The sequence below is a fragment of the Lates calcarifer genome, linkage group LG9 (genome assembly GCF_001640805.2).
Source record: "Lates calcarifer isolate ASB-BC8 linkage group LG9, TLL_Latcal_v3, whole genome shotgun sequence".
NCBI classification, from domain to species: domain Eukaryota; kingdom Metazoa; phylum Chordata; class Actinopteri; family Centropomidae; genus Lates; species Lates calcarifer.
In genome coordinates this window covers 17,313,059-17,328,247 of record NC_066841.1, presented here as the reverse complement: position 1 = coordinate 17,328,247, position 15,189 = coordinate 17,313,059, and the positions used below count along the sequence as shown (strand labels likewise).

Genomic DNA, 15,189 nt, shown 5'->3' with positions numbered 1-15,189 from the left:
ATGTTACTGAAAAAACACATTTGGTGTTTTGTTTTTTTTTTTTTTACTGCACAGTTTGTACAAGCAAGCCACAGTGTGAAATCCTAATGACCCAGTGTTTTACCTTTTGGTAAAGGGTATTTCCTATTTCCTGACAGTAACACTTAAGAAAAAGAACTGTGAAGAGGGATAACAACTGCAGTCATGCACAGTGAAAACAAACATCAAGTATGAAGCCACTAGGAGTGAATACAGAACGGATCAGTTGGGGCCTTGAGGCCAACAGAACAAAGTATAGGAAAGAAAACCACTCAGTCACTGGGATAAGTCTGTTCTTCTGACCCCGTCACATCACCACACCATGACCACAAAGATCTGGCAGCTCTCAGGGGACCCTCAGACCCCCGATTCCAATTAGAGAGATTAGAGAGGAGTCAAAACAAGTGCAGAAGAGTTTCTTAGCCAAACAACCCAAACACCCCCCCTTCTACCTCATCCAGCTGGCATACCAGAGCAACAGGCTGACTGCAGACTCAATTTAGAGCAACATCAAAGTGGAGGTTAGAGAAAGCCCAAATGGTGAACTGGTCAAGGGTCTCCATTAACTACAAAGAAGCTGACATCAGCCCAGACCGCTAAAGCCAAAGACGGCATTTAACAGAGATAGATATGGCTGCTTATTGCTGAGGACACTTCAATCCTACATGTTTTTTCCTTTTGCTCAAAGTTGGGCACCTCAAACTTTGGCTCTATGCAGAGCCTCACACCGATGCACAAGGTCTGTGGAAAGCTTTCTGTTCAACAAACTAAAGAACACACCCTGGCTACACTTACATTTCACTTTTAAGAGGGACTCCATAATACATAGCAGAACCAAAATCCCATCAGTGTTGGATGTCGGCCAGATAAGAACAACGGCCAGATTCAGTGGAGCCAGCGGCTCTGTATGATGGAGCAGGCAGCTGCTCTCCCCCTAACTGTACCTCTTAAATTACTCTAATACATCACTTACATTTTTTTTTACTTTTATACCAAACTTCTCAGATTGGTCTGTTCTAAATATGAAGCCAGTTTACTCTACAGTCTTGTCCTCCATTTATTTCAGAAGACTACCTCCAGATATGTATCCTGTACATGTGGTTGTTCATGGCGACTTGCATATAATAGGGTTTCCAGAATTGGAATGCGGTTCCCAAGAGTAGATTTGTAAATACTCATGCAGAGACAGACATGCTCTTCAGTTTGTCTCCACTCCTGTCAGAAGTCATTACACACAAGCTGCACTGCCAGAACAATTCACTGAACTTTGTATTCAAGTGCTTCCAAGCCTAGAGAGAGAGAAAGACAGAGAAGAGGGGGGGAGTCAATATTAAAAAGCTGCCAAGTGTTTTTCTGCCCACATTTTTCATTTTTCTGTGGCTCATGGAAACTTCTCAGATGTCTGTCATAGATAGGTCCATTTTTTCTTCATTCTTTTCACACGAAAGAGAAGGATCCATATGCATTTAGTGGAAACAAGAATGTAACTTTAACTTTTTGTTGGTTTAGTCACGTTGTGAATATGCAGTATAAGTGCCATTATGGATCAACTCAACAACACAGCACTACCGTAATTTGGTTTTATGGTATTCACCCGGAGGATTAGACTGGAGGGATCAAATCACCTGGATCAAAGTGATTTCTAGTCATGCCAGTGGCATAATGTTAGTCTTAGTCAACAACTACTGGATGGATTGCCATTAAATTTTACACATTCATGGTCCTCAGAGGATGAAGCTTAATTACTTTGGTGATTCCCTGGGTTTTCCTCTAATGCCACCATCATGTTGACATTTCTGTTTTTTAGTGAAATACCACAAGAACTACTTTGAAATTTGGTACAGACCTCCATGGTCCCCAGAGGATATATCCTTATGGCTTTGGTGATTGCCTAACTTTTCATCTAGCCTTGCTAGCAGGCCAAAGTTTTCCTATATGGTGAAATATTTCAACATCTACTGGAAGAACTGTCACAAAATTTCATGCAAACTTTCGTATGCCTTCAGTGATCCCCCTGACTTTGTCTCTTGTTAACACCATGAGGCTGAAATTTGTATCTCCATCACTCAGCCAAATACCTGAAAAATTGTATCTAGTTAGTGATGATTTGAAGTTGTTAGCATGCTAGTAACCAATCTAAGATGGTAAGCATAGCAAACACCTGCTAGACATCAGCATGTTCATTGTCATTAAGACAATGTTAGTATTGCTGATTAGCATTTAGTGCAGTACATCCTCACAGAGCTGTTAGCATAGCTGTAGACTTCTGGTCTTGTTTAACAGGCATGTTCTCTTTGTTCTGACCAGCATCATTTTTTTCTCCCTATGTTGTCCAGACTCCAACACGCCCCATGCCTTTATCACACCAGAGATGTTTTAGGATGGTACCACATGTTCTGAGACTAAGTGCATCCCTCTGGGGGGAGCCACGCAGCATGGCAGGAAAAGGATTTGACTTTGAACTCACAGAAGAGAACAGAGCTACAAGTTCAAACACAGGTCATTCTGGCTGTAAATTAGCCCAAGAGTACTCTGAAAGTTTTAATCGTCAAAGCCAAAAGTTTAACACATGGTATGATGTGAGGTTGAACAGATAGACGATTGTTTGTTGTACTGGTTTCCCATCAGCAAGACTTCCAGATTCCTTTGGCTTGCTTCATGGAACAGATTAACACCACAACAGGGAGTAAGGCTGGATAACGTTACAAAAAGATTCATGTTCCTGGTAGTTATTGTTTCACATAAGGATTTTGTAGGAAAGCAGATGGGGCTGTTAAAGTGATTGGAAGAGAGAGTTAAAAATCCAGACAGAGAGGTAGACGCTGGTTTTGCCATCAAAAGGGAGGGCAATTGATAGTGGGTGCTGTAATATATTAATTACACCTACAGTAAAATCTGGGTTATAAGAATCAATGGAAACCTTCCAGGATTGCTTAGGCCTGCAGTATAGAGATACTCTGTGACACCCGCCAGGTAATGATAAGATAACAGAGCCATTTCTCTTAAATACAAAGAGGGGAGGATAATAAAGCCACACAAATTTCCCCAGAGGTAATACCACTGAGGATATCTGTTTCTAAAGCAGGAGGTGTGTAGCTATTACAGAGGAAAAAGAGACTCTAGAGCAGACAGGAGTTTTAGCTTTTGTTCGAGACATGACCTCTCCTCTCCCCTCCAAACTGTGATCATGTATCTCTCAAAGAGGAAATAGCTGTTCAGGGACAGATATGCCACCTCGACCTCAGCACAGAGAAGACATTGTTTAAGGCCCTAATAAGAGAGCTGAAAGGAGGAAGATGATGGCACAGCATCCACATAACTTCATCCATGTTTTTTTTTTTTTTACAGATTAATCAAATTACATACAATTTCAATAAATAAGCTTTAGTTGTACCTTAGCCAAGCTAGCTGTTTCCCCTCTGTCATCAAGTCTTCATGCTAAACTGGCTTTAGCCTTATATTTAATGGACAAACATGAGGATGGTATTGATCCTCTCATCAAACTCTCCACAAATAAGAGCATTTGTCAAAATGTCAAACTATTTCTTTGAGACAAACATGGAGAGAGGTTGCTATTTCTTAAAAAAAAAATATCTGAGATACTTTAGTAATAGCTAGAATGGATTATTGTGGGATTAATACTCTGCATGCATGTACACATACAGCACAGTCCCACAGTAAAGTTGGGGGAAGCAGGATACGTGGCCGCCAGTTTTCTCATTTCCATGGTACATTCTGTAACTCAGTCCCTCTGGCATCCTGCCAACATGGGGCACAGTCTGAGCTCAATCTTTAAGGCGTAGCTTCCATTTCAGGAGACAGAAAATGAGACGTGACCCAGGGCTTCCCTGACATTTGCCTGAGTAATCACAATGTTTGAGCAGAACTGAAGATGCTGTTTGAATAGCACGGGCCACAGTTCCCAGATGATCTTTCTGGCAGCCTCAAGAGTATCTTCAGACCAGACGCAGGAAACGTGTAGGCTGACTTATGATATTTTGGTTGGTGTCAACAGTTGCTGATACACAGCCCCAGCTGATAAAGATGCATCTCTTTCCAGCTCCTCAAGATGCGCAATTGGCCTCATACAATAACATTTTAGAATTCTTGTCTTGAAATTCTCATGTTCATAAGAATGTTGCAAGTCGAATTCTCCAAACCCTCTCAACTGCACAATTTTGACCTAAATCGCTCCCTTCTGAGTGATCTCGACTGATAAATACCACCCATTAATGAGGATGTGTTTTGTGAGATCTGATCATTAGCATTATAAACATCCTTAATCAACGCACTGGGAATAAAAAGAGGAATTTCACACTGCAACATATTAGACGTCCCAGAACAATTTGAAAATGTTAACAGACATGTCATCAGAGCAGCAGTTGTACTGTGACAGAAATAAAGCAGGGCTTAAGTATCATCAAGTTGTATGGTCCATGATGCAAGGTGGTCAAGGGTACAAAAGTCACTGGGATAATGTACAGAAGAATATTGCAGCCTATAGAAGATGATGTTACAGTTCCCACTGCTGAAATGTATTAGCTGCTGTGACAAAATATACCAAGAAAAATATTAAAATCTAATGGATCTCTCAGTAAATTGCAAACCATAATGATGACGATATGGTGAACAGAAAGTTCATTTTGCATCAATTTTGTTACATATATTTATTTTTTATTAAATTAATTTTGGTCTCATACTTAAACTCCAATCTCATTCAGATTAAGCCACTGTGATTCTCAAGTCTACCTTATTTCCCCCTTGTGTGTTTTGCCCCTGTGAAGAATGGCAGTCTCTCTGTTCATGACTCATAGGACAGGTCTGGGCCGTTCATGAATTTTGCTCGTATTTAGGAGTAAATTCTAAGTATGATAATATTGATGAATGGCCCACATTCTCTTAAATTGCTAATACATACCACTTAAGATTGAATCTCTTTGTATGACTGGTACTTGGCCGAGAGCCAGTAACATGGGAAGAATGACATATCCTTCATGCAAAAATATTCAAACCTATACAAATAGAGACATGTCTAAGAGTATCCTTTAATATATTATATTTTTGTTACAGCAGATGTAGAGACCTGTAGTTTGGTGGTTAGGATTCTTTCCATCTATGTTGTTCTTAAACTTTGATATATAGATATCTTACAAGCGGAAGAAATACAGACTCTATTCTGGTGGTCAGAGCTCAGATGAGACTGTCTTCAGTGACAGTAACCACATGCATGCTTTTAATCTAAACACACCATCCTTTGTAAGGTGCAGCACCAGTGGTGGTCTGGTCTGACTTTCCTTATCCATGACACCATAGAATAAATTGACTTTTTTCCCATTTCCATAGACTAATACCATGGATTACTACTGTATTTGAACCACACCAAGTGAAACAAGGAAGAAGACAAATCTTGCAGGATTCAGGAATTCACACATGCTTACAGTAAAGTATTATTTTGCTCTGATGCAAGGAGACTCACTGCCAGATAGTTGAGATAGACTCTACCCATAAAGCAGTCATTATGGACATAATGCAGGCCTTATATGTATGAACAGTTGGATGTTTAATAAAATCTGCTATCAGAGGTAAATTTGAGTCACTGGACCAGCTCAGTGCACTGCAAACATGAACGTTGCTTAGTAACATAACTTTGGACAAAACACTTATTTGCCCCACAGTAATGGTTTTTCCCATCCAACTTGGCGTCAACAGATTTAAATAAGTTTTGAATTCAGAAGAGCTTTCTCCAAAGTGTCAAAGAACGCTTTGAATGTGTAACCAGAGAGTTAAGTGCAGGTTTTCATACTCTATAACAGTCACTCAGATGTCAAGTTGAATTTGAGATTTTGGATGTGGAAATGTGAAATGCAGTCTTGTGATGTGTAGCTACCAAGGAAACCTTTAGATGTTTTGACTGACTCTTAAATCAGAGTATTTGATAGGTTGGGATTGGATGGGGTTGAGGACGCCTGAAGTATCAGGTACAAATATGGGTCCTTTCTGGAAGAAGGTCATGGCAGTATTTAGATTAGCAGTTAGGTCCAATCAGGGTGGTCTGGGATACAGAGTTTATGTTTAATTTAAACATAGGTTCTCCGGCTCTGCGTACTGTCACTGCTGAGAAAAACCATGCTGATGGCTTAAACAAGAGGCGAGGTGGTCGGTCGAATATGGAGTCTGATGACAAAAGTTATATGGGTTGGAAGAGAGAATTTAGTTTATCATGATAATCAGTGGCTGAATAGATGTAGAGATATACTTTTAACCTTCTGCTTGTGATCTACACACTACAGACACAATCAGCTGTTTCATAGTCCTGTATTTTGGGGCATTTCTAATTGCTATTAACTTAGTCCTGTCTTATGTTTGCCTGTCTCAGAACAAGAATACCCAACAAAAACATGTATTAGTCTTGACAGAAGATAAGATCATTACAGTTTCAGAGGCCAAGTGAGAAACAGTTATCATAAATCTGACCAAAACTCCTCCAGGCCAGGAGTATGTATCTTCCTTCACTTGGTTCAGGAATGGAGATGGACCACTGGAGAATAAGATGTTTATTGGCGCCCATAGTGGTGTCTGGGGTTAAGGCGTCAGCCATAAACTAAAACATCCCAGGTTTCTTCCCTCATTTTCTGTCAGCTCACTCCTGTCTGCTGAAAAAATGCCCTCAAAAATAGTAAAACAAGACCTAAGAGTCTACAGCCACAGTAATGCTTTGAGCTAAATGCTAATATCAGCATGCTCACAATAACAATACTAATATGTTAATCTTCAGCAACCATGCTCACCACCTTAGTGTTAATGTTAATGTTAATTACTACTCAGCACAAAGTACAACTGAAGCTGATGGCACTGTCATTAGTTTCGCTGGTATTTGTCCACCGGACAAATGGGGGGAGGGACAGTGAGGGGACCATGAATGTCCAATCTAGATTTCATGATAATCCAATAGTTGTTGAGATATTTCAGTTTGGACCACAGTAATGGGCCAACTGACTTTGTCATCCCCAAAGCCATGTACAAGCATGTCATTGATAACTTTTGTTTTAAGGATATTTTCTTTTATCTCCTTAATTTCTGGATAAACATGTCATGGAAAATGTGTTGTCTTTTGGAATCTTCCCCACAATCCAGCACCAGCTAACCTGAGATGGGCTGCAGAGGGGTGGGGAGGTGGTGGTTGTTGATTGAGTAAGCTGTCAACTGCAAAGACACACCACAGACGCACTGCTATAACACCCTTCATCAGAGTGTAAAGTAAACAGAGCCTGTCTGGACATGGGTTGGATGTCAGACAGACAGTGAATGGCTACATCAGGAAACAGCAGGTACTGACCTGTCATTGTTAGAGGGGAAAAGGTGTTGGATAAACAAACTTAAAAGTCAAAGCGGTAAAGATCTGATATATGATTTGGCTAAATTATTCTGGTATGCTACTTATCACTGTTGTTTCAAGCCTGTTTTAATGTGACATTGTTCTGTTTGTGTCTGAGAAAATTTAATAGGCAGACAGTGATGCAGCTAGATGTGACAAATAGCTACTTTGGGCAAAAGAGGGAAATGCTGATGTTCTAAAGCATGGCTAAGACTACAGGGCAGCTCTAACAAATTCAACAAGAACCCCTTATGTTTTCCATGTATTTTATTTCAATAGCATGACTATTCTCAAATCGAGCTGTGTCATCTCATCTTGTCTTTTATGCATGAGCTCACACACGAACATACTGTACAAACACACTCACCACACACAGTAGCAAGGGAAAAATAAACAGGCTGAGTTTTGCTTTTCCTGCAAAATCTAAATATTGACTCAGTAACCTATAATCATACACAGTCTGAACAAAATCGAAATAAACACGTGCGCCTGTAATGTGTAAGCTTTAGTGTGTCTCATGGGCACTGAGACCCTTGAATGCTGACACTGACAAGCACACATAAAAAAGGAAATGGTTCAGCTTTTAGTGAATACCAGACAATATGGATTCCATCCAGCACGCTGGAGCAACATAAATTATTTTGCATTCTCTATATATACAAAGGAGTTCTTTCGAAATGGCGAAGCCTTCCATCTCTGACCAAACATCTGCTTTCAGTTCACATAATTTAACTTTCATATGACTCACATACAATATTCTCACATTAAGAGGCTTTAAATTGCCAAGACGTAAGTAAAAAAGGCAATAAAAATTCCATTATGCTCTCAGAAGAGCTTATGCACTTCAATGCCAAGTTTCCAAGTGACATCAGCAGCCAGTGATCCACACAACTGTGTTATTATTGCACTGTAACATTATTAAAATCTCATTACGTTCCATATCAGACTCTCAATCTACTTTTTTTCCTTTGCTGGATGCTACAGTACAATATCAGGAAAGATACAGACTATGCTGAGTTCCAAGACATTGTTGTTCTATGGACCATAATGACTACTTTCCTAAATAAACTTGATTGATTGAATGAGGCTTTTGTTTTAGCATACTGCTGGATCTTTTTATTTTTCTCAGTGAGTCTTTATGGCTCATTAGTGCTGTGGCAAAGCTGAAACATTTCTGGCACTACTAAGGCCTGTCAGGCTGTGCTCCTGATGCCAGAAATCATCAGAGGCTAACAAGGAAGCATAGAGTCTGAAAGAAATTAAAGCAATGAATGGACATGGACAAAAAGGTAAAAATAATAATAATAATAATAATAATGAAAAAAGTAGAAGAAAGAAAGAAAAGGAAAACATAGATGAACAGTTTTGGAAAATATGCTAATTTGCTTTCATGCAGACAGTTAGATGAAAAGCTTGATACCACTCTCATATTATGTCCTTTAAATATGAGGCTGGAGCCAGTTAGCTTAGCGTAGGATAAAGACTGGAAACAAGGGTAAACAGCTAACCTGGCTCTGGGCAAAATCTGCTTACCAGCACCACTAAATCTAACTAATTAACATGGCATATCTTGCCTGCCCCCATACAAAAACTTAGTAAAAACAACAATTTGTGGTGTTATGGAAGTTTTGTTGTGGAACAACTTCTCGTCCAGACAGAGTGATTTCGGTTTGGACTGGAAATAGGTTTTTGTACAAATGAAATAAACAAGATATAAAGTAGTACTTAACGAGCTTCAGTGGTTCTGGTAGGTGTATTTTGTTATTTTCAGACAGAGCTAGTCTAGCTGCCTCTACCTGTTTCCAGTTTTTATGCTAAGCTAAGCTAACCAGATGCTGGCTCTAGCTTTGTAATTACAGCACTCATGAGAGTGGTATCACTCTTCTTATCCAACTCTCGACAAGAAAGCCAGTATTTTTACAGTATTTTCCAGAATGTCAAACTATTCCATCAAAGGCTCAAGTCATCAAGGAAAAGATGTCAAAACATCCAAATAACTTCTGAAAAATATCTTTAAATACCATCTTAAGAGGGAAGCTTTTTTTAATATTCACATTAGTTTATCTTAACAATAGAACGAATCTTGATGCTATTGATTTATGAATATTCAGAACTCATGGAAACAATGATGTACTTTTCCTTTTGAGATATCTGGGCTTGCATCCCAAAATCGTATTATCCCAATAAAATGTAGTAAGATGAACTGGTCTCAGGAAAGCATTCTTTATGCATAGAAATAGGACAAACAAATTGCTCAAATTCAAGGAACATCTGGACCCTTAAAATAGCAGACTGATTGGATTCACAGACTGGCAGATCAAATCTGAGTTAGGAAAGTAAAAGAGCAGAACCTTTCCTTGTTTCCATCTTGTAGGTGCCTTTGAGTATGCTCCGAATCTGTGGAGTGGCCATAGATCACATTACCTTCCCGCCCCCCGCAACCCTTTATGGAATAAGTGGTATAGATAATGGATGGATAGATGCATACCATAAAGTCTAACTGGCATGTACACAGAATCAAAAACTCTTTACTGAGAGACTATCAAAAGAAGGATCAACTCTCACCAGTTAGTGGTAACATGCTAACCAACAGTGTGGGGGATTTTTTGGTTCATTTTCTGTCCAATTTGCAATTCAACTTTTTTTGACCCCTAAGTATGAAAGTATCCTTAGACAGACACATATTGTTGTCCTCAACCCACGGATGTACACCAGATCATGGCAACACAGTGAAGAAAATGAGCATCTTTTCATTTGTCTTTATTTAAAAAATACGGTGTAAGTCTCTTCAAATAACACACACAGCAGTGAGTTGGAAATAGCACAGTGTCAGGTGGATTGTATTCAGAGAGACTGAAAAAAAAAACTAATTTATCATCCCCAACAGTTTGCAATTTGATGCCGTCTTTATACTGTCTTGTGTAAGTTTTTTACATAGCAGACCTGAGTACTTCATTTGTTATGCTTCTTGTAAATGGACAGATATTCTTGCACATCGTCAGGGGATCCAAGGACCACAGGGACTCGTTGGTGGATTGTGGTGGGCTGGATGTCCAAAACATTCATGGATCCTGTTGTGGCCATGCCTCCTGCCTGCTCCATGATAAAGGCCATGGGGTTGCATTCATACAGCAGCCTCAGCTGATAGGAACAAGCACAAAGATAAGTGGTTTAATATAAAGGCACATGACAATTTATGTGTGCATTTTAAAGCAACTTGACACAGATTATCTGAAAATATCAAATAATTAGATGTTGTAGATGTTCCATCTGCTCACCTTGCCCTTTGGACTCTTGACATTAGCAGGGTATAAAAAGATTCCTCCATACACCAACGTACGATGAACATCAGCCACCATTGAACCAACATATCGACTGCCATATGGAGCAGAACCATCCTAGAAACACAAACATGTTGTGTAGTCATTTTCGTGATATTGACAGTGACAATATTTTGTATTTGCATACACATTACAATAATAACACTGGTCACTGGCTAGTTCCAAATTCAGCCTTTGCAATGTAATGGTGTTTTGAAGCACAGTGACTTTAACAGTTCACTTATCGCCATTACCTCTGGGTATTTCTTCTTTTGTAGGTACTCTGTCACATCTGGATAGAAGTGCTGTGCATATCCTTCATTCAAACTGTAGATTTTTCCCCTCTTCTTAATCTTCACATCACGATCCACCAAGATGAACTCACCGATTGCCTGCAATGAAATGTACATTTTCATATTATCATGATGCAGTCAAATATATAGTGATATTTTTGCAGAAAAGTAATGACAGCAACAAAACAGCAGCATATATATTGTATTGTGGTTTTGATGCCATCTTACAGGGTCGAGCATGAAGCAGTTGACTCCCTGACCAGTGGAGAGGACCATCATGGTGGCACTACCATACAGAGCATAACCAGCAGCAACAATGTTTCTTCCAGGCTGCAGAGCATCCTTCTCAGATGGCTCATCGTCTGTGGTCTATGGAACAATGTGGAAAAATATCACAACAGGGAAAGGTATTTTAGGAAAGAATACGAGCATTGAAGCTGGTATAGAGTAGGGATGCTATTTTCTTTAACGAGGACACAGGGTGGGAGGATACATTACTGGAGGACAAAGTAAACATAACCTTTTTTTTATTGATTCAAGGTCTGTGTCTGAGGTTTTTTCATCCTGGATACCATAGTACTAATATGAAAGAGCAGGTATCTCATCCAGAGCACTGTACCAGTGTACATGTTATGTCAGATCACTCTGTGGCTGCTATATCGAGAACGTTCTTGAGAATTTATGAGAATAAAAGTCCCCTGGTATGTGAGGAGGACTCTATTCTAATTTCCATATGCTGATTTGCAGCAATTTGTACTTTGACACAGCAGTGCTTTGAGCTTAAACGCTAACATTGACATACTAACACGTTCACAATTACATTGCTAACATGCTGATGTTTAGGCATTTATGTTTACCATGTTCACAGTCTTAGCTTAATGTGTTAGTATGCTAACACTGAAAAATAAGCACTAAACAAAGTACAGCTGAGGCCGCAGAGAATGTCATTTGTTTTGCAGGTTATTTGGTCATAAATTAAAGTATAGGACAAATTAAAATTTACACTGAGGATGACACTTGATAAAAAGTGCATAGATTATCAAAGTTAGGACAATTCATCTTAAGGGGGGCGTGAATGTGTATACCAATATTTCGTGACAATTTTGCCAGTAGTTGTTGGACCAAGTTGTGGACAGATTGACAGACCCCACTGTCATCCCTAGAGCCATGCTGCTAGCAAGGCTAAAACTATTCATTCACAAAAAATCTGTGGCTGAATGCAAGACTGAACAATAGCTACTAACCTTTTTGTAGATGGCAAAAATTGTTCCAATAGAGACCAGACAGTCAATGTTTGAGGAGCCATCCAGTGGATCAAAGCACACAATGTACTTTCCCTGTAAGTTGAAAAAAAGAATTCCATCAATGTCACATTGATGCCTAAAAAACTTGTGTATGTGAGTGTATATACTTTACAGTACTGCATACATACTCTCTTGTCTGGTTCCACAATGATGGCCTTCTCATCCTCCTCTGACACAAGCACACAGGAGGTGAAGGAAGACTTGATCATGTTGATGACCAGGTCATTGGACAGAACATCCAGCTTCTTCACCTGGTCCCCTGTCACATTAGTGCTTCCGGCAATGCCATATCTTCCAAGAAAGGAGAGAGGAGCAGACTGAAGCTTTTAACGCCTGAAGCTATCCAATTCTATGCAAATCTATAACACAGTTAAATAATCCACAATCCACATAAATTGTCTTGTAAAGTGTATGAATTGTTTATTAGTTTTTCCACATTATGAGAAAGGTTTGAGAAGCCCATTATCTTCTTGACCTCTGCCCCGGGGGCTTGTGCGTAACATGCCGTTTACCTTTGGCTAGGGGCTAAGTTAAAATGGCTCAGTGATTCTCATGTCATATTGCATGCAGCTAAAACTAACATCAATTCCTATTTAACACACATTTAAATGAACTAAAATGAAACTAATTTACTGAGGCAGAAAAGAAATTTCAACTAAAAGTAATGTTAAAATGGATATCCTCAAACAGCATTGACCTTGATTGATTTGCTGATGTAAGAGTGCATGCTTTTCCCCCTCATTAACCCTATTTTCCTTCATATTCAGATGCACAGTTTTGTTATTATTCCCACTTTAGAACAAAAAAGATAAATAGGAAATATTACTCACAGGTTAGCGATCCCAGCCTTCCTGACAGCAGTGGAAATGGCTTTGACAGCTGTGCAGATGGAGTTGAGCAGGTTCGTCAATTCACCTGTGCCCTGTGCCTTCCTGCCCTCCTCCAGAACAAACCTGGTGAGGGTCAGCACGTTGGTATCGAAGGCTCCTTTGTCAGACATTTTGCTGTCAGGTGTGGGTACGCGACTGGGACCTAATGCCTCAAGTGAAACAGGTGAGCATTGGCCCAAAGTTAAAAAGTGAACTCTCAAACTTAGATAGGGGAAGGGACAGGGGTGTGCAACCCTTCCAACCAATCACAAGTGTTGTTTTTCCTAGTCAGGGAATGATTTGATCACTCCTGTAACTATGGGTTTAAAAGACCAAAGTTCAAAGATAGTGGACATGTTTTGTGTCAACGTAACAATGGCTCTAGAATGATTCAATCCCCTTCTTTTTGTCTATACTTAAAGTTATGCTAGATATAAGACATAATCAAGGTTCTGACTGAACAAAATCACTTTATTCATCAAAATAGTGTCTCAACACTTTTAGTCTTAACACACTTGGCTCTTACTACTTTGTGTTCATGGTGCTAGATGGTGCAATTATTCCCAAAGTTTTTAACAGAAATAATGTTTATTCAGTGCTACATTACCTAGCCTAATTCTTAATTACTTATAGTACATCAACAAATACTATATACTAATCAAATAGCTGTTGGAGTGTTTTTTTAACTGTTTGAAACAAATTGTTTTACAAGTGCAGAACAATTTATGAGATTTACTTAGGTGATTTAACATACTTTAGAACGAAATATACAGTTAAGAAAACTGTCAAAACATTGTCAAGACACATTTAAAAATTGGTGCACAGCTTGTAATATATGATATAACTAACTCAGCATTTCTCTGGATGCACTACTGAAACAGCTTAAAACATGCTTTCCCTGCATGATCCAAGAAGTGTAAAGTTCAAGACACTGGGACTCACTGTCCTTGTCTACCCTTCTTGTTCTTATATAACATCTTTAATTTTACATGTGCTAATAAAGTAATATTTGCTGGGTAATAAACAGTCACACTCCAAGGGAGCAGTGTTGAATGTTGTCTCTGTGTTGGTGTGTCTCTGCAGTGCATGCATGTAGTTAGCTTATGGCTGTCTCTGTCTGTGATGCATACATGAACAGGTAAAAAGACCCCACATTGTTCATGGAGTAACTGGACATGCAACACAAGCTGACATGAAAAGTGTCAGAGACCTGTTTCACAATATGAAGCTAAAGTTGAACTTTGAACTTAACAAGATTCCAGACATGATAATAGCCACTGCTTTGCAGTAATGTGTGATGGTTAACCACAGCCTAATCATGGCCTTTTGAGATTAATTATTCTAAAAATACATTTACAAATTAGACTGTTGCAGACCAGCATGTGAGAGGTGCAAAAATTACATGACAGCTTTTGATTTAATGGATCCCTTGATACACATCCAAAATGATTAATGCCATTCAAATCCTGAAGCTGGTCTGGTGTGAAGTGGGGCGGCACGGTGGTGTTTAGCACTGTTGCCTCCGGGATCAAGCCTGGGGCTTTTCTGTGTGGAGTTTGCATGTTCTTCCTGAGCCTGCGTGGGTTCTCTCTGGGTACTCCGGCTTCTTCCCACTGTTTAAAGATATGCTCATTAGGTTAATTGGTGACTCTAAATTGCCTGTAGGTGTGAATGTGAGTGTGAATGGATGTTTGTCTCTATATGTCAGCCCTGGGATGGACTGGCGATCCGTACAGGGTGTACCCCGCATCTTGCCCCATGTCAGCTGGAATAGGCTTCAGCCACCCCACCCCCCACCCCCCCAACGGGTAAGTGGTATAGATAATGAATGAATGGTGTGAAGTGTAAAATGTATTTCTCCACTGTGTCCACATGATGTCACTGTGCCGCTGACAAGCTGCTCAACATAAAAGATGTCTGGGCAAAGACTGAATTCTAAGGAGCATGTGGCTTCCTGCTGTTGATTCTGTTGTTGAGGTTGTAACTGTAACAAAATTTGCTCTGCTCTTA

At 39.6% G+C, this 15,189-nt stretch overlaps 1 protein-coding gene across 1 annotated transcript; it reads right to left on the bottom strand.

Annotated features, from left to right (window-relative positions):
- Positions 1 to 10,137: 10,137 nt before the first annotated feature.
- Positions 10,138 to 13,388, bottom strand: fbp1b (fructose-1,6-bisphosphatase 1b). Its single transcript, XM_018676250.2, has 7 exons — positions 13,141 to 13,388; positions 12,439 to 12,601; positions 12,251 to 12,343; positions 11,235 to 11,375; positions 10,968 to 11,105; positions 10,672 to 10,791; positions 10,138 to 10,534 (listed from the first exon to the last, which is right to left on the bottom strand). Exons 1-7 carry the CDS (start codon positions 13,308 to 13,310, stop codon positions 10,346 to 10,348), a joined length of 1,014 nt encoding a protein of 337 aa, XP_018531766.1. The 5' UTR covers positions 13,311 to 13,388; the 3' UTR covers positions 10,138 to 10,345.
- Between the last annotated feature and the right edge of the window lie 1,801 nt (positions 13,389 to 15,189).

Excerpts from the sequence above, each read along its gene's own strand:
- fbp1b (XM_018676250.2), bottom strand. The coding sequence starts at position 13,310 with ATGTCTGACAAAGGAGCCTTCGATACCAACGTGCTGACCCTCACCAGG. Across the intron at positions 12,602-13,140 it reads AAGGCTGGGATCGCTAACCT|ATATGGCATTGCCGGAAGCA; the intron begins GTGAGTAATATT and ends CTTTCTTGGAAG. Across the intron at positions 10,535-10,671 it reads TCAAGAGTCCAAAGGGCAAG|CTGAGGCTGCTGTATGAATG; the intron begins GTGAGCAGATGG and ends TGTTCCTATCAG.